Raw genomic sequence first — 26,714 nt, forward strand, 5'->3', positions numbered from 1 at the left:
TTCTCTTTTAAAAGAAAGGCTTAAAGCCGTCTGACATATTCCAGAAGTGATGCACATCATTTCAGTATTGAGTTATGATTATAATTATTTATTAATGATCTTGGAGTACATCTGGACTGATGGGATTTACTTTACATGGTAACATTTAACTTCTGTTCTTATTAACAGGATCATTCATTGTACTTGGGTCTATCCAGTTTATCACTATCCACCATTCTTTGGATATTATTTCTTCAATGTCATGCTGGCTGTCCTTCAACTGCTCCATATTTTCTGGGCATACCTCATCTTGCAAATGGTTGCAAAGTTCTTCTCCAGCAAAGTAAGTAGTTTCCTGACAATGAGAAAAGCTCAGTGTGATGAGTACTGGAATTGCCTCCACATCAGCTGTAGATGTAACAAGAAAGCACAAGGACATGCACTGATACTGCGCAATTCCAAATATTGCTTAAAGAGTTTGCATTCACATGAATGGTTCAGAAATGTTTCAGTTTTCCCATGGGCTGCATGTTGGCTCAGTGGTTAGCATTGCTAACTCATAGTGCCAGGGACCCAGGTTCAATTTCAGCCTTGGGTGACTGTGTGGAGTTTGCAGGTTAGGTGGATTGGCCATGCTAAATTGCCCTGTAGTGCCCAGGGCAGTGCACGCTAGGTGGATGAGCTATGGTGAAAGTGCAGGAGGAGGGGGATAGGGTGGTGGGCTGGGTCTGGGTAGTATGCTGTTTAGAGGGCTGACTCTATGGGCCAAATGGCCTCTTTCTGCACTGTAGGGATTCTCTGATTTCCTTTGTTCAGTTCTGTGAGGAATATGTGTCTATTACCTTCATGTTGAATTAGCTCACTGTGCTTCAACCACAACAGAAGTAGGATTCTGTCAATTTGGTATCAGACTGAAGAGTCCTCAGCTTGGCTATACCTACCACTGGATCGGAGAGGAAAACTAACTGATGCCCAGTGAATTTTCTATCTGTAATAAGGAGTTAGATCTTGTAGTCTCTTTAGGGTGAGACAATGATTTTCTTAAATTATTCCTTTTTTTAATGTAATAAATGTATTTGTGCATATTGTGTAACATTGATGAAGGCAGTCTCTGTCTAGGATTAGTTAGAGGGAAAGTTGACTAGGAGAGCTTCTGATTGTGCTGTGCAATGTGTCATTCTCAGTCTTGGATTGAAACCTTAACCCAAAGGACAGCATCTTTGACATTGCTTCCCTAAGCACTAGGGACAGAAAGGGAGAAAAACACCTTCCATGGTTTTTTTAATGACCAATTTTCAGCTTTGCACCTCCTTTTTGACCCTGCTCTTGCCTTTCTCTCCCCAGCAGAGCTGTTTAAATCTCCCCACCAGCCATATCCCATACTCTCTTGCCACAATAAAGATCCCTCCATGTACAACATGTGCGATTCATACTGGACCTGATACTATTTTTTTTCATTGTTTTCCCCCCCTCACCACACCCCCCAACCCTAAAGCTGATCTCCAAGGAATCTAAAGCCCTCCTTCCTGCACAGTGTCTCCAGCTACAAGTTTCACTGTGATAACTGATAACAACAGGATAAATCCAGCGATTACTATCTTTGAAGACCTTTGTTCCTTCCTAGCTCACTGAAACCTAGCTGAAGAAGCTCAGATCTCTTTGTACCAATCTCATTGGTGCAAACATGTACTAATGTATCCATGTTGAACTAGCTGACCAATGTAACATATGTTGACTGGACCACCCAAAGTGTAAAAGGCCCAGACAGGGTGAAATTTGTCAAATGTGTCCAAGAAACTTTCCTGAATCAATGTGTATAGGGCCCTACTTGGGAGGGTGCAACCCTACCTCCTGTTAGGAAATGAGGTCGGGCAAGTGACTGACGTGTCATTTGGAGAGCACTTTGGGTCCAGTGACAATAACTTTTTCTTAGTTTTAACATAGTTATGGAAAAAAGTAGGAACAAAAACAAAGTTGCTGGAAAAGCTCAGCAGGTCTAGCAGCATCTGTGTAGGAAAAAACAGTGTTAATGTATTGGATCTGGTGACCCTTCCTCTGAACTGTTCTGTTGACTTTTTTTTCAGCAACTTTGTATATTTTTTTCCTGACTTATAGTATCCGTGGTTCTTTCAGTTTTTATTATGGAATGATCTACAAGTTAAGGTGCTAAACTGGACCGGGGCCATTAGGCAGGATCGAGCAGAGGTTGATTGGGTGAGTCTGCTTGAAGGAAAAGGAATGACAGACAATTGGGAAGCTTTTGAAAGTGTGATATCGAGAGTCCAGGGACAGTATGCCCTGTTAGGGTGAAGGGAGAAGCTGGCAGGTTTAGGGATCCTTGGCTGATGAAGTGTTTTGAGGCTCAGGCCAGGAAAAAGAAGAAGGCACACATTGGGTTTAAGTTATCTGGCTCAAGTGCATCCCTAGATGACTATAAAAAGTGTAGGAGCACACTGAAACGGAAATGAGAAGAGCAAGAGGATGATATGAGATGAATCTGACAGGTACGGTTAAAGATAATCCCAAGAGGTTCTATAGCTATATTAAGAGTAAAAGGGTGGCGAGGGAGAGAATAGGTCCCCTTAAAGATCAGCATGGCCCTCTATGTGCTGAGACACAGGAGATTTTTACTGGGTATTTCTCCGCAGTGTTTACTGAGGAGAAAATCGAGAATGCTTAGGAAATATGGGAAACAAGTGGGGATGTTTTGGACAGCATGCACATTACCAAAGAGGAGGCCTTTGCAGTCTTTAAAATGCATTAAGATGGATAAATCCCCTGGATCTGATTGAATCCATCTTTAGATCTTCTGGGATGCTAGGGAAGAAATTGCAGAGGCCCTTGCAGAGATTTTTGCTTCATCTTTAGCCACTGGTGAAGTTCCGGAAGATTGGAAGGTGGCTAATGTTGTTCCATTGCTGAAGAAAGGTAGCAAAGATGATCCAGGGAATTACAGGCCAGTGAGCCTGACATCAGTGGTAGGCAAGCTATTGGAGAGGATACAGAGGGACAGGATCAACTATCAAATAACAAAGACCAGAACAAAGAAGAGAGATATGCTACAGGAGAAAACTGACTGAACTGATCCATCACAAAAGCAAGGACAACAACAAACCAGACTCGTGGATAAGAAACCTATCCAGCAGACCATTTGTAGAACAAGAAAGTTGTTCCACTATGTGGACTAAGCAATAACCACAGGGACAAACAGAACAGACTTCATGGCCGCTCTGGAAGCTCCACCAAAAGGTAACAAACTCTCAGACGAAATTTAATAACCCACCTGACAAACTATAATCCCTACATTGAACCAAAGGAATGAATGGGACATCCTCAACACATCAGAGAAAGGCACTTGAAGGACTTAACATAGAGAGTAACATCATAATCCAAAGGGCACATGACCATCCTTATGAACAAACCAGACTACATTGAGAAAGCGCAGGCACTGCTTGCAGATACACACACTCTCCAACAGGTGGAGATAGACCCAGCGTTGCAGCTAGCAAACAGGATCATTCAAACACTGAGGAGACAAAAAAGTGCAGGACAAATAACCAAGACTACATGAAAATGAAACCAGAAGGCTTGAATAGCCCCTGCATCCGCAGCCTACACAAAGTACACAAACTAGACATATCCCTCAGACCCATTGTCTCCCTACTAGGCACACCTACACACAAACTGGCCAAGGATGTACAAATGAGACTGAAACACCTGGTCAATAGATCACCCCACTCCATCTACTCAACCCAGCAATTCCTTCACAATCTCAAGAACATTGAAATCAATGATGTTGAGACGGTGGTACCCTTTGACGTCACAGCACTATTCACGTCCATTGACGTACCACTAGCCAAAGAAACACTTGCCACATTATTGGGTGCAGCAGAAACAGAGTCTAAACAGCTCCATCAGCAAGGACTACGCACTTAGACTATTGGACGTATGTCTCACCACAGACTTCATCTTGAATGGCCGAATATACAAACAAATCAATGGCACACCGGTGGGGCCACCCACCTCAGGACATGTTGCAGAGACAGTCGTGCAAAACCTGGAACACATTGCCCTCTGCCTGATGCAGTCAAGACTGTGGATCCAATATGTGGACGATGTGTTTGTCATCATTAAACGCACAACGTTAAAAAAGACACACCAACCCATCAACAATGTTTTCACTGGGATCAAATTTACAAGAGAAGAGAAAGAAAACAATTAACTTCCATTTCGAGATGTCAATAAAACAAATGACCAACAGGGAGCTCCAGACTGACCATATCCTCAATCTCCACAGCAAGTAACCTGAACATCCACAAACAAAGCTGTATAGGGACACTATTCAAATGAGCCACAACACACTGCAACATGCCAGAAACTACACAGGAAGGAGGAAAAGCACCTATATAAGGTCTTTGCTAACAATAGATATCCCAACAATTTCACCCACAGGTGCCTATTAGATAGACAATGCCAAGAGGACACAGTATGCCCCAATACACTGGCCACACTACCCTTTTACCCAGGACATATCAGAACTGACAACAAGACTCCTACGACCACTAGGAATCACGTTAACACACAAACCCACAGACACACTACAACATATGCTCACAAGGACCAAAGACTCCATGCCCATGACATGCAGGACCAACATAGTTTACAAAATACCTTGTAATGACTGTAACAAACATTACATTGGTCAGACCAGAAGGAAACTACCATCAGGATGTATGAACACCAGCTAGCAGGAAAACAACACAACAAACTTGCCCTCATCTCCGTGCACTTGGACAATGAAGGCCATCGATTTAACTGGGATAGCGTGACCATCCTAGCTCAAGGCAACCACAGACATGCACAGAAATTCATAGAGGCCTGGTTTTCAACTTGTAATGCAATCACCAAGCACGTGCAATTGGACCCGATATCCAAACCAATGTAAAAAAGAACTGGAAATGACACAACCCAGCTTGACAGACCAGCTCATACATATTCTGAATGGAGTAGAACAACATCACTTCATCGGAGGCCGCACTGATGATGTTAGCATGGTGATGAAACCCCCATATGATAACCAGCTAGTTTGGCGAGCAAGCCAACAACCCCATCCACAACCCATGCTACAAATCTTCATAAAAATATTAATCATAGATTCGAGTGTGGGAAGTCATGCCTGACAAATCTTAGTTTTTCAAAGAGGTAACCGAGAGGATGGATGACATTAGGGCAGCAAATGTTGTCTATATAGACTTAAGTAAGACATTAGTTAAGGTCCTGCAAGGCAGACTAGTCATGAAGGTTAAGTCGCATGGGAACCAGGGAGAGCTAGCTAATTGGATTCAAATTGGCTCGATGGTAGGAAGCAGAGAGTGATGGTTGAATGTTGTTTCTTGGACTGGAGGCCTGTGACTAGTGGTGTGCCACAGGTGTCGGTGCTGGAACTTTTTGTTGTTGTTTTTCTTACACGAATGATCTGGATGTGAATGTACAAAGCATGATTATTAAGTTTACAGGTGATACAAAGTTGGGAGGAATTGTTGATAGTGAAGAGAGTTATCAGAATTACAGAATGATCCTGATCAGATGGGCAAGTGGGTTGAGGATAGGCAAAAGCAAGTCAATATAGATAAGTGTGAGGTGTTGCACTTTGGAAAGTCAAACTAAGGTAGGACTTGTACAGTAAATGGTAAGGTCCTAAGGAGTGTTGTGGATCAGACGGACCTAAGAGTATAATTATGTAGTTCACTGAAAGCAGCGTCACAGGTGGACAGGGTGGTGAAGGAGGCATTTAGCATGCTGGCCTTCCTCAGTCGAGGTGTTGAGTATAGGAGTTGGAATGTTAAGTTACAGTTATATATGTCTTTGCTGAGACTGTACTTGGAGTACTGTGTACAGTTTTGGTCACCCTGTTATAGGAAAGACTTTGTTAAACTGGAAAGTATGTAAGGAAGATTCACAAGGATGTTGCCAGGACTAGTAGGCCTCAGTTATAGGGAGAGGTTGGCCACGGTAGGACTTTATTCCTTGGAATGCAAGAGAATGAGGGGTGACCTTATTGAGATACATAAAGTCATGAGGGGCATAGATAAGATAAATGCATTTAATCTTTTTACCCCAGGGATGGGGAATTGAAAACTAGAGGGCATAGATTTAAGGCAAGAGGGGAAAGATTTAAGAAGGACCTGCAGGGCAACTTCTTCATGCAGAGAGTTGTGCGTATATGGAATGGGCTGCCAGAGGAAGTGGTAGAGGGAGAAACAATATCACATTTTAAAAAACATTTGGACAGGTACATGGATGGGAAAGGTTTAGGGGGAAATGGATCCAAATGCGGGCAGTGGAACTAGCTGAACGGGTACCATGGTCAGCACGGACCTGTTTGGGCCGAAGGGCCTGTGTCCATGCTGTATTATGCTCCGACTCTACAACCTCTGTCTGTTTACCCTCAGTGATCTTGTTGTTGCAATCCCTACCTCAAGATGGCTGAGTCACCGAGCAGTGCTATGGGCCTGCTTCTGATGGCATTTCCTGGAGTGACAGTTGCTCTCAGATGTTTTCATAAATAAGAGCAGGTTGGAGACCAACTCCTACACAACCCCTGATCCTTCTCAATTGCATGGCAGTCTCTGGGTCCTGCACACCTTGGATGCAGGTTACAGCCAAAAATGTGCTATTCATGCAGCTCCCAGCCTCCCAGTTGCACTGCAGTGATTCTAGCTCCTGCTGAAATACCAGCTGTTTTGTTCCTGTCTTACACTTGCGTTCTTACACTGTCTCACTCTCTTTCTTTTTTTTTCTTTCTCTCTCTTTTTGTTTCTCTCTCTCATTCTGACTACTTTATTCCCAGCCTTGCTATCCCTCTGACCATTATAATTTGAAAGGTTTTAGAGCCAAGCTTCCTACTGTCTCGACTTGCATTTTGTTTTCTGTGATCTTCATGTTGCTCTTGATTCTGTCTCACTGTGAGCGTGTCTCAAATCAGAATTGTAGGATCTGTGCTCATGAGCAACTTGAGATCAGCAAGATAATAGAAACTTGAATTCTCTAGATCAGTGATCCTCCTATCCATGGAGAGATCTGTTGGATAACTTTCAATTCAACCTCCAGCATTTATACCCCAATTTAGTTGCAGGTTGTCAGACAATTGAGGGCTGGAATTTTAATGATGTATATTGTATGTTTTGAATCATTTGTTGTAACTCCCCAAGAATGAATTTAGATCTCTAGCTTTTTAAAAAGATTTGTTTTTCTAGTCGAGTAGATAATTGTGGTATGAGGAAAATCTTGGTTTAATTTAAAGTAGCCTGGCGTGGGCTTTCTGGGGTCGTTCTAATCCACTGATCAGCAACAAAAACAGTTTTGATGTTTATTAATATCCCTTAATCCTGAGCATCCTGCAAGCACTCAGTGTGCTCTGTCAGTCACTGTGTTGCGTTTTAATTTGCAGAGAACTGAAGATGCTGATAGAGAGGGAAGAGGTATAGTCAGGCAACCCTGACGGAGAGAAAATGAGCACGAAATTATTTTTATTTATTTCAGAGTTGTGTGAATCTATGGCCAATAATTTGCAGAATGCCAGTTTTATGAAATGTGGGCATTACTGGTTAATTAGCATTTATTACCCATCCCTAACTGTCCTTGAGAATGTTGCAATGAACTATAGCCATCCACATGGTGCAGGTACCCCTACAGTGCTGTAAAGGAGGGAGCTCAGGATTTTAACCCAGCCACACTGAAGGAATAGTGATATATTTACAATTCAGGATAATGTGTGGCTTGGAGGGGAGTTTGCAGGTGGTGATGTTCCCATGAGGCAAAGTGAAAGGGAGATAGTCAGAGGGGAAGAGCAACAATGAGAGAAAAAGGAACAGAGAATGGGAAAGGGAGAGATTCAAAGAGATAATGTGATAGCAATGAGAATGAGAAAAAGAGAGAGTGAGTGCCAAGTTTGTGAGTGTGAAGGAGACAGACGGAATGACAATCTCTCAGAATAAGAGACAGTGATCGAGAATGAGATAGTGAAGATGAACTGAAAGAGTGTGACTGATGTAATGGAGTAGAACAAACCCCTAAAGTTCTTCAGTAGATTTGCAGCTTGGGTTGTGGATGCTGTGGTTGGTTTGCTCGCCGAGTCGGTTCATGAGTTCACAGACATTTCGTTACCCTGCTGGATAACATCATCAGTGCAGTCTCCGATGAAGCACAGTTGTGTTTTCCCGCCTGTTATTTAAACTCTGGGATGTGATAATGGGAACTGCAGATGCTGGAGAATCCACATTAACAAAGTGTGAAGCTGGATGAACACAACAGGCCAAGCAGCATCTCAGGAGCACAAAAGCTGACGTTTCGGGCCTAGACCCTTCATCAGAGAGGGGGATGGGGAGAGGGTTCTGGAATAAACAAGGAGAGAGGGGGAGGTGGATCAAAGATGGAGAGAAAAGAAGATAGGTAGAGAGGGGATAGGTCAGTCCAGGGAAGATGGACGGGTCAAGGAGGTGGGATGAGGTTAGTAGGTAGGAAATGGAGGTGCAGCTTGAGATGGGAGGAAGGGATAGGTGAGAGGAAGAACAGGTTAGGGAGGCAGAGACAGGCTGGGCTGGTTTTGGGATGCACTGTGGGGGGGGGGGGAGGGGAAGGAGGGGAAGAACTGGGCTAGTTTCGGGATGCAGTGGGGGAAGGGGAGATTTTGAAGCTGGTGAAGTCCACATTGATACCATTGGGCTGCAGGGTTCCCAAGCGGAATGTATGTTGCTGTTCCTGCAACCTTCGGATGGCATCATTGTGGTACTGCAGGAGGCCCATGATGGACATGTCGTCTGAGGAATGGGAAGGGGAGTTAAAATGGTTCGTGACTGGGAGGTGCAGTTGTTTGTTGTGAACCGAGCGGAGGTGTTCCGCAAAGCGGTCCCCAAGCCTCCGCTTGGTTTCCCCAATGTAGAGGAAGCCACACCGGGTACAGTAGATACAGTATATCACATTGGCAGATGGGGGCCTGGGATGGGGGTGAGGGAGGAGGCGTGGGGCAAGTGTAGCACTTCCTGCGGTTGCAGGGGAAGGTGCCGGGTGTGGTAGGGTTGGAGGGGAGTCACAGAGAGAGTGGTCTCTCCAGAATGCAGACAAGGGTGGGGATGGAAAAATGTCTTGGGTGGTGGGGCCAGATTGTAGATGGCGGAAGTGTCAGAGGTTGGGGTGGTGTGTGAGAACGAGGGGGATCCTCTTGGGGCGGTTGTGGCGGGGGCGGGGTGTGGGGGATGTGTTGCGGGAGACGCGGTCAAGGGAGTTCTCGACCACTGCGGGGGGAAAGTTGCGGTCCTTGAAGAACGTGGACATCTGGGATGTGCGGGAGTGGAATGCCTCATCCTGGGGGCGGAGGAATTGGGAATAGGGGATGGAATTTTTGCAGGAGGGTGGGTGGGAGGAGGTGTATTCTAGGTAGCTGTGGGAGTCGGTGGGCTTGAAATGGACATCAGTTTCTAGCTGGTTACCTGAGATAGAGACTGAGAGGTCCAGGAAGGTGAGGGATGTGTTGGAGATGGCCCAGGTGAACTTGAGGTTGGAGTGGAAGGTGTTGGTGAAGTGGATGAACTGTTCGAGCTCCTCTGGGGAGCAAGAGGCGGCGCCAATGCAGTCATCAATGTAACGGAGGAAGAGCTGGGGTTTGGGGCCTGTGTAGGTGCGGAAGAGGGACTGTTCCACGTAACCTACAAAGAGGCAGGCATAGCTTGGGCCCATGCGGGTACCCATGGCCACCCCCTTTTGTCTGTAGGAAGTGAGAGGAGTTGAAAGAGAAGTTGTTGAGGGTGAGGACGAGTTCGGCTAGGCGGATGAGGGTGTCGGTGGAGGGGGACTGGTCAGGGCTGTGGGACAGGAAGAAGCGGGGGGCCTTGAGGCCATCTGCAGGAGGAATACAGATGCATAGGGACTGGACGTCCATGGTGAAAATGAGGTATTGGGGGCCAGGGAATTGGGAAGTTTTGGAGGAAGTGGAGGGCGTGGGTGGTGTCACGGATGTAGGTAGGGAGTTCCTGGACCAAAGGGGAGAAAATGGAGTCCAGATAGGTGGAGATGAGTTCGGTGGGGCAGGAACAGGCTGAGACAATGGGTCGACCAGGGCAGGCAGGTGTGTGGATTTTGGGAAAGAGATAGAAATGGGCCGTGCGGGGTTGGGGAGCAATAAGATTGGAGGCTGTAGGTGGGAGGTCCCCCTGAGGTGGTGATGGTTTGCTGCTCGGTGGGGGGGGGGGGGTGTTCATGATCGAGGGGGCGGTAGGTGGAGGTGTCAGAGTTGGCGTTTGGCCTCGGCAATGTAGAGGTCAGCGCGCCATACTACCACTGCGCCACCCTTGTCTGCGGGTTTGATGGTGAGGTTGCGGTGGGAGCGGAGGGAGCAGAGGGCTGCCCGTTCTGAGGGTGAGAGGGGTGGAGAGGTTGAGGCGGTTAATGCCTCTACGGCAGTTGGAGATGAAGAGGTCGAGGGAGGGGAAGAAGCCTGGGGGTGGTGTCCAGGAAGAGGACTTGTGTTGGAGGCGGGTGAAGGGGTCAGTGGAGGGAAGGTTAGGCTCACGGTTAAAGAAGTAAGTGTGGAGGCGAAGGCGGTGGAAAAACTGCTCGATGTCCAAATGTGACTGGTATTCGTTGATGTGTGGGTGGAGGGAGACAAATGTGAGCCCCTTGCTTAGGACTGACCGTTCGTCCTCAGTCAGTGAGAGGTCTGGGGGGATGGTGAAGATTCGGCAGGGCACAGTGTGGCTGACTTCTCTGGGGTTGCTGGCTGTGGAGGCTGTGGGCGGAGTGATGAGGTCGTTGGCTGTGGCGGGGTTCCGTTGGCTGTGGGAGGAGCAGCAGCAGTGAGGGTGATGTGTGTGGTGTTATTTCTGGAAGTGGAGGCGGTGACTGCAGCAGCGGTCACATTCGCCGTCCCGGAAGTAGTGTGCCCGGCGGTGGCAGATGTGACATCATCGGTGGGTCCATTGGAGTTCATTACCTCATTTCCAGTTTTTCTTCGCAGTGGTATATAGAGTCTAATTCTACATGTTTATTGATGGCTGCCTTGGCGAACCAGACTCTATATACCACTGCGAAGAAAAACTGGAAATGAGGTAATGAACTCCAATGGACCCACCGATGATGTCACATCTACCACCGCCGGGCATACCACTTCCGGGACGGCGAATGTGACCGCTGCTGCAGTCACCGCCTCCACTTCCAGAAATAACACCACACACATCACCCTCACCGCTGCCTCTCGAAATTCCTGTGCTTGTCTCTGTTTGGCCTGTCCTAGGATCCTGATGTTGTCCCAATCAAACTGGTGGTTCTCCTTATCTGTGTGAATGGAGACGAGTGATAATTAGTCGTGTCTTTTTGTTGCTAGTTGGTGTTCATGTATTCTTGTGGCCAGTTTCCTTCCTGTCTGTGCATTGTAATGTTTGTTGCAGTCCTTGTATGGAATCTTATTATGTTGGCTCTGTCCAAAATAGGTTTGGGGTCTTTGGTTCAAGTTAACAGTTGGTGGACATAGGTTTGTGTGTCACTCTGACGCTCAATGGTTGTAGGACTCTTGTGCTCAGTTCGGATATGTTCTTGATGTACGGCAATGTAACAAGTGTCAGGGTTTACTGTATCTTTGTGTTGTTATTGTTTGTGTGATAGGCATCATCAGACCTAGCTGCTTGGGTATCTCTTGTCCTTAAATACTTGGTAGGGGTATCCTTCTTCATTTTGGTGTTCTGGGTTGCTGTAGTGTGTCGTCGCTCATTTAAATAGTGTTTTTACAAACTCCATTTGTGGATGTTAGAGTGGTCACTGTTGAAATTCAGGACTTGATGCATGTACCTTCGTCAGAAATTCCCCATTGGCCCTGCATTCTACCATAATGTCCAGGAATGGGAGCTGTATGTTCTTTTCTTCTTCCCTGGTGAATTTAATGCTGGTGAGTGTTGTTTATTAGTTGGTGTGTCTCCTTTCCATAATCACACCCTTGGCAAAGGCCAGTTCAGTAAAATAGATTGTCTCATGTACAATTCTAGCAGCAGGAGGAGAACGCCAGCTTTTAGCTGCAGCAGAGAGAGGAATAAGAGCTTCAACATCCTGCTTCAAGGTCCTAGCAACTGCTGAAGGCTAAAACTAAAAGGTCTGGTTCTGTGGGAGCTTGGCCTCACCGATTTCCGGCTACGTCTATTGCTCTAACTTCTGTTTTAAAGAAATTGCAAAGCCTCGCAAGCTGTTTACTTCATTGGCTTTGGCCACTTTGCTTGGAACCGTGTCTGAGCCTTCCTCCAGACTAGGATAAAGTATACCTCCTAAAGTATCGTCACACCAAAAATGAGCAAGAGAGGACAAACCTAGAAAAGGGAGGTGCTAAAATGGGCAGCTGGATGATGCCTCTGTAATAAAAACCTTGGGCTGCTTGCTAAAAGCTTTGTATTATTATTTCTGTTAGTATAATAGTGTATTGATAGCTCTCATTATTTACACTCTTCTGATTAATGCTTGAAGATTAATAAACAAATCTCTAATATTTCACTAAATGTACTGCCTTGTAAGGGCTTTCTTAAATTCTAAAATATGAATTAAATGACAAAACTTGGCTTGAATCGCAAATACACACTGACCCTCCGAAGAGCATCCCACCCAGATATCCCATCCCCATAACCTCGTATTTTTTACCATGGCTTGTCCCTGGACACTCTGGGGAAATTTAGCATGGCTGGTCCACTTTACCTGCACATCTTTGGACTGTTGGAGGAAACTGGAGCATGGGAGGAAATTCACGTAAACATGGGGAGAACATGAAAGCTACATACAGACAGTTGCTAAAGGCTGGAATTGAACCCATGTGTGGTGCTATGAGGCACCAGGTTAATCACTGAGCCACCATGCTGGTCATGGAAGATGGTGGTGTGTTGAAGTGGCATGAAAGTAGAAAGTTGGGGTCATTTTAGCAGACAGGTGATCTGCAAACCCATCATCCAGTCTGCATTTTGTCTTTCCAGTTTAGAGGAAACCACATTGAGGAGCAAATACACTCGACTAAGTAGATCAAGTAAATCGCTGCCTCACCTAGATGTGGCTGGAACCTTGGATAGTGAGGAGGGAGGAGGTAAACAGGCAGGTGTTAACCCGCTGCAATTGCGTGGGAAGGTGTTGTGGGGATGTGGAGAGGTAATGGGAATGGATCAGGCTGTCCCATAGGGAACAGTCCCTGTGAAAAACTGACAAGGGAGGTGAGGGGAATTTACAACTGCTGGGAGCATCCCACTGGAGGTAGGTGAAATGGCAGCTTTGGATGTAGACATTGGAGGGGTGGAAAGTGAAGATCAGGAGGACCCTTTCACTGTTATGGGAGGGAAAGGGTGAGGGTAGAACTGTGGGAAATGGGTAAGACACAGTTGAGGGCCCTATCAACCATTGTACTTGGGAATCCTAAGTTGTGGAGAAAGTAAACAGAAAGGAGGGATATGGGCCAATTGCATGTGGATGGGACGAGTTTAATTTGGTATTATGGTTGGCATGGACTGGTTGCACTGAAGGGACTGTTTCTGTGCTGTATGAGTCTATTACTGAGATGTTCCTGTGGCAGGTGACATCGTTAGAACAGATGCAATGGAGATGGAGAAACTGAGAATGGATTGAAGTCTTTACAGGAAGCAGGGTCAGGGGGTGTGTAGCCCAGGTAACTGTGGGAGTTGGTCTGTTTGTAGTGGATATTTGTGGCTGGCCTACCCCAGAAATGGAAACAGATGTTGTGGAAGGGAGTGGCCGGGGATGGATGAAGTAAAAGCAGGGTAGAAATTGAAAGTGAAATTGATAGATTTTCCCACTTTTGAACAAGAAGGGGAAGCAGCATCAATGATGCCATTTACATGTTGAAGAAACAGTTGTGGGGAGGGACCAGGTAAGATTGGAACAAGGAGTGTCCCACGGACCCCACAAAAAGGCAAGTGCAACAGGGGCCAGTTTAAGTACCCTTGGCCACACCTGTGATCTGAAGATTTTTTTCCAGGGTGAAACAGGGAGATCCGAGACCATCCTGGTGGGGAATGAAATTCTGATACTGACATAGTGTCAGAAGAATCGTGGATGTCATTAGGAAGGGGTGGGGGGAGAAAAAAATCAAGTCAGAGTGGGAAGAACAAAGTTCTGCGGGGTAGGAATGGGCAGAAACAATTTGTTTGCTTGGAAAGTCCTATTTCTGGGTTTTCAGAAGAGGATAGAAGTGGGCTGTATGGGGTTAGGGGACTATGACCATGGAGGAGGGTGTGTGTGTGTGTGTGCGCACACTTTTGTGTCCAGCCTCCACGATGTAAAGGTCAATGTGCCAGACAACAACAGCACCAGTCATTTGACATTTGAACCCCCACCCCTACCAAATTCAAACAATGGTCTTCAGGCTCTCTGCTGCTTGAAGATAAACTGTTGTATCAGTGGGAGACATTCAAAGTGGAAATGAGGAATGTTGGTGAGGATAATGCATTTGATGTAGTCTGCATGACTATTAGCAAGGCTTTTGCTAAGATTCCTCGTACAGACTGGTTAAGAAAGTAAGAATAAACAAGACAAAGTGGCACACTGGATCCAAATTTGGATGAGAGGCAGGAACCAGAAGGTGATTGTTAAACCATGTTTCTGAATAGAAGTCTGTTCCCAATAGGGTCCTTTAATGCTCAGTGCTAGAGCTCTTGCTATTTGTCGTATGTATTGCTGATTTGGACTTAAATGTAAGAGGTATGATCAAGAATTTCCGGGATGATATGAAAATTGATACAGTGGTAAATAGATTATGACAGTAGCCATGAGCTCTAGGAGGATATCAGTGGACTGGCCAGCTGGGCAGAGCAGTGGCTAATGAAATTCAGTGCAAACAAATTTGACATAATGCATTTGGGGAAGTCTACCAACACAAGGGATTTCACTGTGAACAGCAAGATATTGCAAAGTACTAAAGATCAAAAGGACCTGGTGTGCATATTCACAAATCCCTTATGATCACAGGGCAGGTAGTTAAGTTGGTTATGAAGGTGTAGGGGATTCTTGCCTTTAATAGCTGTGGTATGGTTATGCTAGAAAAGTATAAAACACTGGTTAGGTCACAACTGGAGTATTACATGCAGTTCTAGTCACTGCATTATAGGAAGGGTGTGTTTATACTGGAGATGATACAGAAGACATTAACCAGGATGCCTGACCTATGAGGAAAGATTGGAAAGGCTGGTTAAGTTTTCCTGAAAGTATTGAAGGTTGAGAGGGGACCTGATAGAGGCATGTAAGATTATGAGCGGTTTAGATATTGTGATGCAGAAGTCAGATTTTCCATTAGTTGAGAGGTCGATTACCAGGGAGTATAGATTTTAAGGTGAGCACTAAGGCTATGACTATACGGCTAGAAGGTTGAGGAGAATTTCTCATTCACATGCAAGGTGAGACAGACATCTTAGAATCATCTTTGGCCACTGGTGGGTCCCAGAGGAGTTTTGAATAACCAGTGTTGTCCCATTGTTTCAGAAAGGTAACAGGAATAATCCTGGAAATTACAGGCACATGTTGGTGGTTGGGAAATTATTAGAAAAGATTCTTGGACAAGATCTACACGCACTTAAAAGTAAATGGACTTATTAGCGATAAACAGCATGGTTTTGTGCTGGGGAGGTTATGCTTCGCTAAGTTGACTGGGTTTTTTGAGGAGGTGATGAAGATGATTGAGGGAAAAGCAGTCGAGGTTGTCTACGTAGACTTCAGTAGAGCTTTGACAAGGTCCCTCTGGTACAAAAGGTAAAGTCACATGGTATCGGAGTGAGCTAGCAGGATGGATACAGAACTGGCTTAGTTATTGGGGACAGAGTGTAGCGGTTGAAGGATGCTTTTCAGAATGGATGGTTGTGACTAGTGATGTTCCAGTGTATCAGTGCTGGGACCTCTGTTCATGATCTATGTGAATAATTTGGAGGAATAGATAGCTGGTTTAGATAGTAAGTTTGCAGATGATACAAGAATTGGTGGTGTTGCGGATAGCGAGGAGGATTGTTAGAAGATACAACAGGATATGGATCAGTTGGAGTGTGGCAGAAAAATGGCAGATGGAGCTTAATCTGGACAAATATGAAGTGATGCATTTTGGAAGGTCATGCACAGGTGGAAATTATACAGTGAATGGTAGAACCCTTAGGAGTATTGATATGCAGAGGGATCTGGATGAGCAGACCCATAGATCACTGAAGGTGGCAGAGCAGGTAGATAAGGTAGTAAAAATGGCCTATGGAATGCTTCTCTTCATTGGAAGGGGCACTGAGTGTAAGGATAGACAAGTTGTGCTGCAGCTTTATAGAACTTCAGTTCAGCCACACTTGGAGTATTGTGTACAGTTCTGGTCATCACTCCACAAAAAGGATGTGGATGCTTTGGAGAGTGTGAAAAGACGTACCAGGATGTTGCCTGGTATGGGGGAGTTTAGCTATGAAGAAAGGTTGGCTAGATGGGTTTGTTTTCACTAGAACGCAGGAAGTTGAAGGGCCTGATAGAGTTTTATGAGATAATGAGTGGCACGAATAGAGTGGAAAGTATAAGCATTTTTTTTCCCCAGGGAGGAGGGGTCAATTACTCGGGGACATAGGTTCAAGGTGCAAGGAGGTTTAAAAGAGATGCGCGAGGCATGTTTTTCACGAAAAAAGGTGCTTAGTGCCTAGAATGCATTGCCAGAGGTGGTGGTGAAAGCAGACACCGTAGTAGTATTCAAGAAGCACCTGGATGAATGCATGACTAAGAAGGGAATAGAGGATACAGAGCCTGTAAGTCAAGACAGTTTTAATATGCAAGGGCAAGGTGTGTCAGCACAGGCTTAAAGGCCAAAGGACCTGTTCCTGTGTTTTATTGTTCTTTGTTCAGATGGTGAGGGTCTGGAATTTTGTGTCTGAAAGGGTGGTTGAGTTGGAAACTCAACATTTAAGTAATATTTAGATATCCACTTGTGTTGCTCTGTGCCCAGAGGAGAAAATCAGATTTGTGCAGATATATGTATTGACCAGTGCAGACATGATGAGCTGAATGGTTTCCTCCTGTTAGATTCCATCTGACATCTATATCCTTTCCAGCTAAGGGTGTGACATAGTCAGGGAAACAGACCCTTCAGTCCAACCAGTCCATGCTGACCGTAAACCCAAATTAATCAAAAATCACCTGCCTGAACTTGGTGCATATCTCTCCAAACAACATTTCTTATTTATGTACTTATCCAAATTCTTTTGTTGTAAGTGTACCTTGGGAAGCGAGAAATGCAATTGCTTCACCACTTGCGAAGATCTTTGCATCCTCGCTCTCCACTGGAGTCGTACCTGAGGACTGGAGAGAGGCAAATGTAATTCCTCTCTTCAAGAAAGGAAATAGGGAAATCCCCGGCAATTATAGACCGGTAAGTCTCACGTCTGTCGTCTGCAAGGTGTTAGAAAGGATTCTGAGGGATAAGATTTATGACCATCTGGAAGAGCATGGCTTGATCAAATACAGTCAACACGGCTTTGTGAGGGGTAGGTCATGCCTTACAAACCTTATCGAGTTCTTTGAGGATGTGACTAGAAAAGTTGATGAGGGTCGAGCTGTGGATGTGGTGTATATGGACTTCAGTAAGGCATTTGATAAGGTTCCCCATGGTAGGCTCATTCAGAAGGTCAGGAGGAATGGGATACAGGGGAACTTAGCTGCTTGGATACAGAATTGGCTGGCCAACAGAAGACAGCGAGTGGTAGTAGAAGGAAAATATTCTGCCTGGAAGTCAGTGGTGGGTGGGGTTCCACAGGGCTCTGTCCTTGGGCCTCTACTGTTTGTAATTTTTATTAATGACTTGGACGAGGGGATTGAAGGATGGGTCAGCAAGTTTGCAGACGACACAAAGGTCGGAGGTGTCGTTGACAGTGTAGAGGGCTGTTGTAGGCTGCAGCGGGACATTGACAGGATGCAGAGATGGGCTGAGAGGTGGCAGATGGAGTTCAACCTGGATAAATGCGAGGTGATGCATTTTGGAAGGTCGAATTTGAAAGCTGAGTACAGGATTAAGGATAGGATTCTTGGCAGCGTGGAGGAACAGAGGGATCTTGGTGTGCAGATACATAGATCCCTTAAAATGGCCACCCAAGTGGACAGGGTTGTTAAGAAAGCATATGGTGTTTTGGCTTTCATTAACAGGGGGATTGAGTTTAAGAGTCGTGAGATCTTGTTGCAGCTCTATAAAACTTTGGTTAGACCGCACTTGGAATACTGCGTCCAGTTCTGGGCGCCCTATTATAGGAAAGATGTGGATGCTTTGGAGAGGGTTCAGAAGAGGTTTACCAGGATGCTGCCTGGACTGGAGGGCTTATGTTATGAAGAGAGGTTGACTGAGCTCGGTCTCTTTTCATTGGAGAAAAGGAGGAGGAGAGGGGACCTAATTGAGGTATACAAGATAATGAGAGGCATAGATAGAGTTGATAGCCAGAGACTATTTCCCAGGGCAGAAATGGCTAGCACGAGGGGTCATAGTTTTAAGCTGGTTGGTGGAAAGTATAGAGGGGATGTCAGAGGCAGGTTCTTTACGCAGAGAGTTGTGAGAGCATGGAATGCGTTGCCAGCAGCAGTTGTGGAAGCAAGGTCATTGGGGTCATTTAAGAGACTGCTGGACATGTATATGGTCACAGAAATTTGAGGGTGCATACATGAGGATCAATGGTCGGCACAACATTGTGGGCTGAAGGGCCTGTTCTGTGCTGTACTGTTCTATGTTCTATGAACCACTCTTTTTTTTAAAAAAGTTGCAGTCGTGCCTTTTTTAGATGTTTCTCCTCTCACCTTAGAAATACGCTGCCTGGTCTTGAAATCCCTAAATATTTTGCCAAAAGTTTTCTTAAAGGCTGTAAAGCATCTTGTAATGTGCCACCTAGTTGCAGGGTACAGCAACAGTTATGAGGGAACGAAGATTGGTCATTTTGGCCAGTATTCCTGAACATTGCTGACCAGCCACAAGGTGGTGCTCCAAGACTGGTGTTCATCCAAAGAAATTGGCTTATTAGAGTCTGACTCTATTTACTATTAAAATAATAACAAAAGTGCTAAAACAGAAACAAAGTTAGCATTTCAAGTCCGATTATAACTCCAATTCAGAACTGAATTTCAATCATGAGGTTTAGTTATAATCCTTTTGACAGCCAGAATTATGATAATGTTGCCACCTTTTGAGAATTCCTGGTGTAGAAGCACAGAGTAAGTTTTTCTCACTTCCAAAAGTAATTTCTGTCGTTTGACATTATTGTCAATTAGTGCCAGCCTCCGAAAAGGAGCCATCAGCCTCCCAGTATTTTGAGCCAATTGCTAGTTGCAGAGGATGATGTCTTCTGTGGTCTCCCGCAGTAACCTCTCCTCCTTGGCTGCCCTTTAAACCAGTTGGGAACTGATCAGATCCTTCATTACTCAATTGGATGATTCTGCATGACAACTTGCTTTTGCCTTTCCTTGAAGGTGTTATAACCAATCAGCAAAAGGGTGGAAAGAATAAAGGAAAGCTTTCTTTTGAAGGTCCCAATGATTTTCTCGACCTCATTCCAGTTGCTGATAAGCCCAATTAGGCCGTGGGCACCCGCATGGGCCCCAGCTATGCCTGCCTCTTTGTAGGTTACGTGGAACAGTCCCTCTTCCGCGCCTACACAGGCCCCAAACCCCCCCACTTCCTCCGGTACATTGATGACTGTATCGGCGCCGCCTCTTGCTCCCCAGAGGAGCTCGAACAGTTCATCCACTTCACCAACACCTTCCACCCCAACCTCAAGTTCACCTGGGCCATCTCCAGCACATCCCTCACTTTCCTGGACCTCTCAGTCTCCATCTCGGGCAACCAGCTTGTAACTGATGTCCATTTCAAGCCCACCAACTCCCACAGCTACCTAGAATACAGCTCCTCCCACCCACCATCCTGCAAAAATTCCATCCCCTATTCCCAATTCCTCCGCCTCTGCCGCATCTGCTCCCACAACAAGACATTCCACTCCCGCACATCCCAGATGTCCAAGTTCTTCAAGGACCACAACTTCCCCCCCACAGTGATCGAGAACACCCTTGACCGCGTCTCCCGTATTTCCCGCAACACATCCCTCACACCTCGCCCCCGCCACAACCGCCCCAAGAGGATCCCCCTCGTTCTCACACACCACCCCACCAACCTCCGGATACAACGCATCATCCTCCGACACTTCTGCCATCTACAATCTGACCCCACCACCCAAGACATTTTTCCATCCCCACCCCTGTCTGCTTTCCGGAGAGACCACTCTCTCCGTGACTCCCTTGTTCGCTCCACACTGCCCTCCAACCCCACCACACCCGGCACCTTCCCCTGCAACCGCAGGAAATGCTACACTTGCCCCCACACCTCCTCCCTCACGCCTATCCCAGGCCCCAAGATGACATTCCACATTAAGCAGAGGTTCACCTGCACATCTGTCAATGTGGTATACTGCATCCACTGTACCCGGTGTGGCTCCCTCTACATTGGGGAAACCAAGCGGAGGCTTGGGGACCGCTTTGCAAAACACCTCCGCTCGGTTCGCAACAAACAACTGCGCCTCCCAGTCGCAAACCATTTCCACTTCCCCCTCCCATTCTTTAGATGACATGTCCATCATGGGCCTCCTGCAGTGCCACAATGATGCCATCCGAAGGTTGCAGGAACAGCAACTCATATTCCGCCTGGGAACCCTGCAGCCTAATGGTATCAATGTGGACTTCACCAGTTTCAAAATCTCCCCTTCCCCCACCGCATCCCTAAACCAGCCCAGTTCGTCCCCTCCCCCCACTGCACCACACAACCAGCCCAGCTCTTCCCCCCCCCCCCCCCCCCCACTGCATCCCAAAACCAGTCCAACCTGTCTCTGCCTCCCTAACCTGTTCTTCCTCTCACCCATCCCTTCCTCCCACCCCAAGCCGCACCCCCATCTACTTACTAACCTCATCCCACCTCCTTGACCTGTCCGTCTTCCCTGGACTGACCTATCCCCTCCCGACCTCCCCACCCATACTCTCTCCACCTATCTTCTTTTCTCTCCATCTTCGGTCCGCCTCCCCCTCTCTCCCTATTTATTCCAGAACCCTCACCCCATCCCCCTCTCTGATGAAGGGTCTAGGCCCGAAACGTCAGCTTTTGTGCTCCTGAGATGCTGCTTGTCCTGCTGTGTTCATCCAGCCTCACATTTTATTATCTTGGATTCTCCAGCATCTGCAGTTCCCATTATCTCATCTCCAATTAGGCCTATGCTATTTTTCAGTGACGTGACTGGGGAAAAGAGACATATTGATGTTGAATTGGTGCACCCAGAAATGTCTGCTGTCAGCCTCAAGTAGCCTCTGAGCTAGTGCTGCAGCAAGATTTGAACAATGTATTTTAACTGGCGAGAATCTGAAATAATAATTACCTGGTTCCATTAAAGCCACTAGGGACAACAGACTGACATAGTCTGAATCCAGGCTGGACTTCAACACAGAACTTGGAAATAGCACCTTTTTGATTTGTATTGTCAGGGCACCTGGAAGGACCCAGGCCAGATCCTTTTTATTGAGGCTAGCTGTGGAACATAACTGCTACAAATTGTAGTGTGACATGGGCCACTGATATGGATCAGAACAAACTTTGAGCATCAGTGACTTGAGCATCTCATTCAACCATTTCAGAGGGCAGATCAGTGTCAACTACAGTGCTGTGGTTCTAGAATCACGAGGGCCAGATCAGGTGTGGATGGCAGATTTCCTTCCCTGAAGGACATTAGTGAACTGGATAGGTTTTTCCAACAATTGACAATGGTTTCATGGCCATCAGTAGATTCTTAATTACAGATTTATTTTTATTCAATTCAAATTCAAATTCCACCAACCCACGGCAGGATTCAAACCTACTTCCAGAATATAAACTCGGATTCTGATTAATAGTCTAGTGATAATGCCACTGGACCATCACATCTCTTTACAACTGCACCACAAGTGGCCTTAAGACATGTATTGCAAATTGTCTATTAGCAGGGTAACATTGTTTGTCTTTCAGCTGGATGGTGATGATCGCAGTGATCGGGAGGAGTGTGATGGGAGTGATGAAGACGACGAGGGCTTGAAGAATGGTGCTGGCTCCATAAAGAATCTGGCTGTTAACTGTCATCATAGTCACTGAGCCATGCCACTCAGATCAGCTCCTGTGACAATGCTAAGGGAATGTGTGGAGCTGGTAGCAGTGTCTGTGGAACAACTCTTCATGATAAACAAATCTTTTGCTGTCATTTGGACCTGGAGTGAAGTGAGTTTTGGCTGCAGTTGCTCATGTTTGTAGCACTCTTCCTCTTCAGAGTTTCTTGAGGTGGTTCAAGAAACTGCACTGAAGAGAAATTCAGCAAGTGTTCAGTATGGATCAATGTGAAAAGTGTAGATAGCTGCTATTTTCAAGCCAACGCTCACCAACACACTGCTGGCACAGTGTCTACCCAGGCCAAGTTCACCATTGGCTGAACACATTTGAAAACTTGGTCCATGAGGTTCAGTTTGTTTTTAACTCAAAATCCACTGCACTAACATTGCTGGTCTTTCTCGTCAGGAAACTTGCATGTCCAACACACTCAGCTCCCAACACGTAGAATGAGTGCTGAGTCACTGGGAGTCATCAGCCTCAATAACCTTAAAGTGAACTTACTAATCAAAACAGATTTCATGAAATAAAAATTAAATGGTCATTAGTCCTTTTTTAGTGTCTTTAAACATTCCTCTTCCTACTTGCATTTTGCTAATAACTGTTGCTGCAAGAATTCTACACTGTGTGCTGGGAGTAATTGTCCCACATGTCCATTAATTTTAATATCAGAATCTTCTCTTGCAAACTCTGAACTGCTGTTTCAAACACTAATATCCAGGGCTAAATTGATCCAGGGATGAACTTTTACACTCTTGCCTGAGTGGCAACAGGGGCGGGTGTCTGAAAATATCAATGCTGTTAGTTGTAGGGCACGATTCCTAGGCCTTCCACCTTTTGAGTGTGAAATCTAGAGAGAGAATCTGTTCACAAGGCAGGCAGGAAGGGCAGTTTTGCTCACTAACAGTTTTGTTACAGCTGACTGGGATTGACTGACATTTTGCAGTTAGCTTCCAGTTTCCCCAATGTAACTGGAGGATGAGGGTTTATCAACTGCCTGGGGGTTGGGTCAGGTTTGGGTAGTAATGGGACAGCAGGGTTTCAGAAAGGCCTCAACTCCTTGTTGCCTGTCTGGAACAAACAGAGGTCACTCTGTACAGGGATTTTACACCCTTCTGCCCAACTCTAACAAGGGTGATCTTGGCTGCTTTGTGCACTTATTATAACCACTTTTTAAAAAAGTCGGTGGGACAGCAATTTCTTTTGAGGTGCCCTCCTAGTCAGTAACCTGATACAAGAATTGGGTGCTCTACTGAAGCTGGAAGGGTGTGATTTGGCTCTCCAGCTTCAAGAACTCATCTGCTGCTCTTAAATGGACAGGAATCCCACCTCTGTGAAAGTTAAGGCCCCTCCCCTTCCCCTGGTGGAGTGGGGCTTTGATTTGAGAATAAAACCACCTCCGTGTGAAAACACATCCCCAGGTATGAAAGTACATTCATAAACCTGAGCTTACAAATTTTGTCTAGGCTTAAACCTACATTTATTCATACATTCCTTGGGTGCCTTTCACAGCATCAGGATACCAAAGGTTATTTTACAACTAAAAACAACTTTTGAAGTGTATTCACCCCTGTAATCCAAAACATACAAGTGAAAAGTAGAAAGTTGGCCCCCATAAACAGTAACGTTTTAATGACCAGGTAATTAGTTTCAATTGATATTGATTGAAGGAGAAATACTGGGTAGACTTCACAGTTAGAAAAGGAATGTGACTGAGTGATTGTGAATGCGCACGTCATCTTAAACCTTCTGCAAAGGTTAATTGGATATGAGTTTTTTTATTCTCTAAGTAGCTACATCTCACCTGCAAATTATTGAGCCAACCACAGGCAGGCTCAGGATGATTATCCGGCAAGATATTGTAAGTGGGCTAGAGTAAGAGGTCCAGCAGTTAACCCAATCACACTATGACCTTGTTTACTGCTCCTGTCTGAAGTTGGCATAGGCAGTCTTTTCAAAGCCTCTGTGTTCTTCAATGTGATGTTTGCTGACATGGGGACTGGAGGAGGAAATGTTGGGATCTGGCTCGGGGGAACAATCACAACAATGGCTGAGTGGGAAACGCTAGTTTTTAAGGGGGCAAAAGACTCCACTGTGGCAAGTCTTTCTTATGACCAGTGGTGAAGTCAAGTATTTGCAAGGGTGGGGAGAAATTGCCAAGCTGCCCCCTGCCCTTCCTTGACCCTGACAGTTCCTCAGACTCTTCCCTTACCACCTACCCCTCCACCTGCCATGGGAATCTGCCAGGGTTCAAACAACTCCATCATCATCCTCATTTCCTCCCACATCCCTCCCCTTCACCAGTCTTGTTTGCCTGTTTTTGGAGTAAGCAAGGGACAGGACCAGCTACTACATTTTCTGTATGACAGCTGTGACAACACTTCAGAACAATGTCTTTGGCTGCAGGGATTTGGATTGACTTGATACTGTGAAAGGTGCTATACAAATGCCATTTCTCCACCTTGATTATGAAAGCAACCTTCCCTTCCTCCACAGAGAGCTGGTATTCCCTTGTGTTTATTAAAGACTCTGATCTTTATATAGCCATGTTGAGAATGGGTGTCCCCCTGCTGCAGTTTTGTTACTGATCCTGAAATTTAACTCAATACTATTGTGCTGTTCTCGGTGCTCAATAGCCTTGTTCAGCTGTGTGAATCTAAATCCATTCACAGGATCAATGTCATGTGCAATAATGAAACACATTTCAAACCAAATCCACAAACCTAGAAACTACAATTATCTTTCCTTTCATGAACGTATTCATTGAAACAGAGAACCAGAATTTATCCTGATTATTCCCCAGCCTTCCTTCTTACACCAGACCTTGTGCTATGCTGATCATTGCTCTGCTCCTGCTCTTACTTAGGATTTTTTTTTTCTCAATCATTTAACTGGCATTGTGCTTAATTTTGTTTGAGGTGGTGGGTGGATTAGATGTGCTGGGCACCATCTTGTTTTGTGTACTGAACACTAATTTTGAATTACAGCCTTGCACTTTGCTCCTTTGTACTCTCCTGTCACGTTCACACTTCTTTGCTCAGCCTGGAAGGTGGGATGGATCCAGGCTGAAGCTCTCTCCACATCTGCTGTCTGTACAGGAGCCAACAGGAAATGGTAGTTGATGAGCACACAGGCTGCTCTGTAAATGCTGCTTCCCCTCACCACCACCGCCCCCCTCGCCAATAACCCACCCTGATGTGGAATGTTCCAGCACAGGCCTAGCCAGCGTATCTCACAGAAAGCATTTCTGTACTTTGATTGTTATTCAAATCCTGCACCGCCAGTTCTGTGAAATCATAAGCAACAATTTAATAAAGACTAATCTGGAGGGATTTTTCAATCTGGCTCCTTCACACTGTGTGCATTGTGAGACCGAATCCAGATAAACAGTCATTCTTGAACATCTTCCTGATGAGGGTCCTGTACTGCACAGAGAGTGTGCAGTCACTGTCATACAACTCATTGTGAGGAGCAGCATCTAATTAGGGTTTCGCCTTGGCATTGCTCATGTAACCTCAGTGCAATTACTGCCAACAGAATTGTACCGGCCTCCAACGCAATGTAATGTGAACAAAAGAATAATGATGGCAGCAGGGATAGGAAACACAGATGAAGCAAAGCATCAAATATTTATTTGAAGTCCCCTTTGGAAATTCCACTTGTATTCAGAAAAAATAAGCTGTCTGGTTATAACCAAGAGGCTGGATTGATTGGAGCAAACATTCCTAAAATTCAATTAAATGTGTCCATGCAGTTAGAACCCACCATTCTCCAGTATTCCCACAGGGATCTGTCTTTGCATCTTTCCAGGTTAGCCCAGGTATGGGGGGGGCGGGGGGTGTCTGAGCTGTGTTGGGATTTCGATGACATTATGAGCTAATGAATTCAGTATTTGAATGATGGCCACTTTAACTAGTTTGGACCTGAACCTTGACCGCCATATGCAGCAGCCGAATGGAGCCCTGACCAAGTTGGCAGCTGGACGAGACGTGATGTTCTGACCAGAGGATTGTGTATCTTCTATTGCTAAAGTTTGTGACATATCCCCTCACAGAGTGAAGACCTCTTACTGGCAACAGATAGGCAGTCAGGAATTCAGTGACCTGATTATTACCCAGAGCATATCAAAGTATTTGAAATAGAAAATACAAATCTCCAATATTTTTATATTTTATTGAACAAGTGCAATTTTACTGATTCCATTCTGCTAATTCTTTGTAAACAAGTAGAACCTCTAATATAGTAACATTTCAACATGTATTCTGTTACTGAAAATGTGAGTGTTAAAATAATGTTAAATAGAAATTTTGTTTACAATAAAACCTTTGTTATCTGATTATCACTGTGGGCCATTACTGTGGTAACTGATTATTTTGAGCACTGATTTTAGGTAAGGAAGTTGCTGGCAATCTGAAACAAAGGGCTGGGAACACTCAGCAAATATGAAGGATTTTAGGTGAGCCATTACCTTTCTACTTCTGCACAGAAGCACCTGATCAGTTGTGTGATGCTTCCTACTTCAGATTTCACAGTCTGTCAATTTAGTGAGCAG

At 45.5% G+C, this 26,714-nt stretch overlaps 1 protein-coding gene across 5 annotated transcripts in view; it reads left to right on the forward strand.

Moving 5' to 3' along the window:
* The window catches only part of cers3a (ceramide synthase 3a), an 82,338-nt gene extending 55,839 nt beyond the window's left edge, over positions 1-26,499 (forward strand). For all 5 annotated transcript variants that reach the window (XM_048562890.2, XM_048562886.1, XM_048562887.1 and 2 more), the window contains exons 10-11: positions 169-322; positions 22,031-26,499. In XM_048562890.2, the coding sequence (XP_048418847.1) occupies positions 169-322; positions 22,031-22,153 (277 nt within the window). In that variant the 3' untranslated portion in view covers positions 22,154-26,499. The remainder of the gene's footprint in view (positions 1-168; positions 323-22,030) is intronic.
* The last annotated feature ends 215 nt before the right edge of the window (positions 26,500-26,714 follow it).

The sequence above is a fragment of the Stegostoma tigrinum genome, chromosome 33, assembly GCF_030684315.1.
Source record: "Stegostoma tigrinum isolate sSteTig4 chromosome 33, sSteTig4.hap1, whole genome shotgun sequence".
Taxonomy (NCBI): domain Eukaryota; kingdom Metazoa; phylum Chordata; class Chondrichthyes; order Orectolobiformes; family Stegostomatidae; genus Stegostoma; species Stegostoma tigrinum.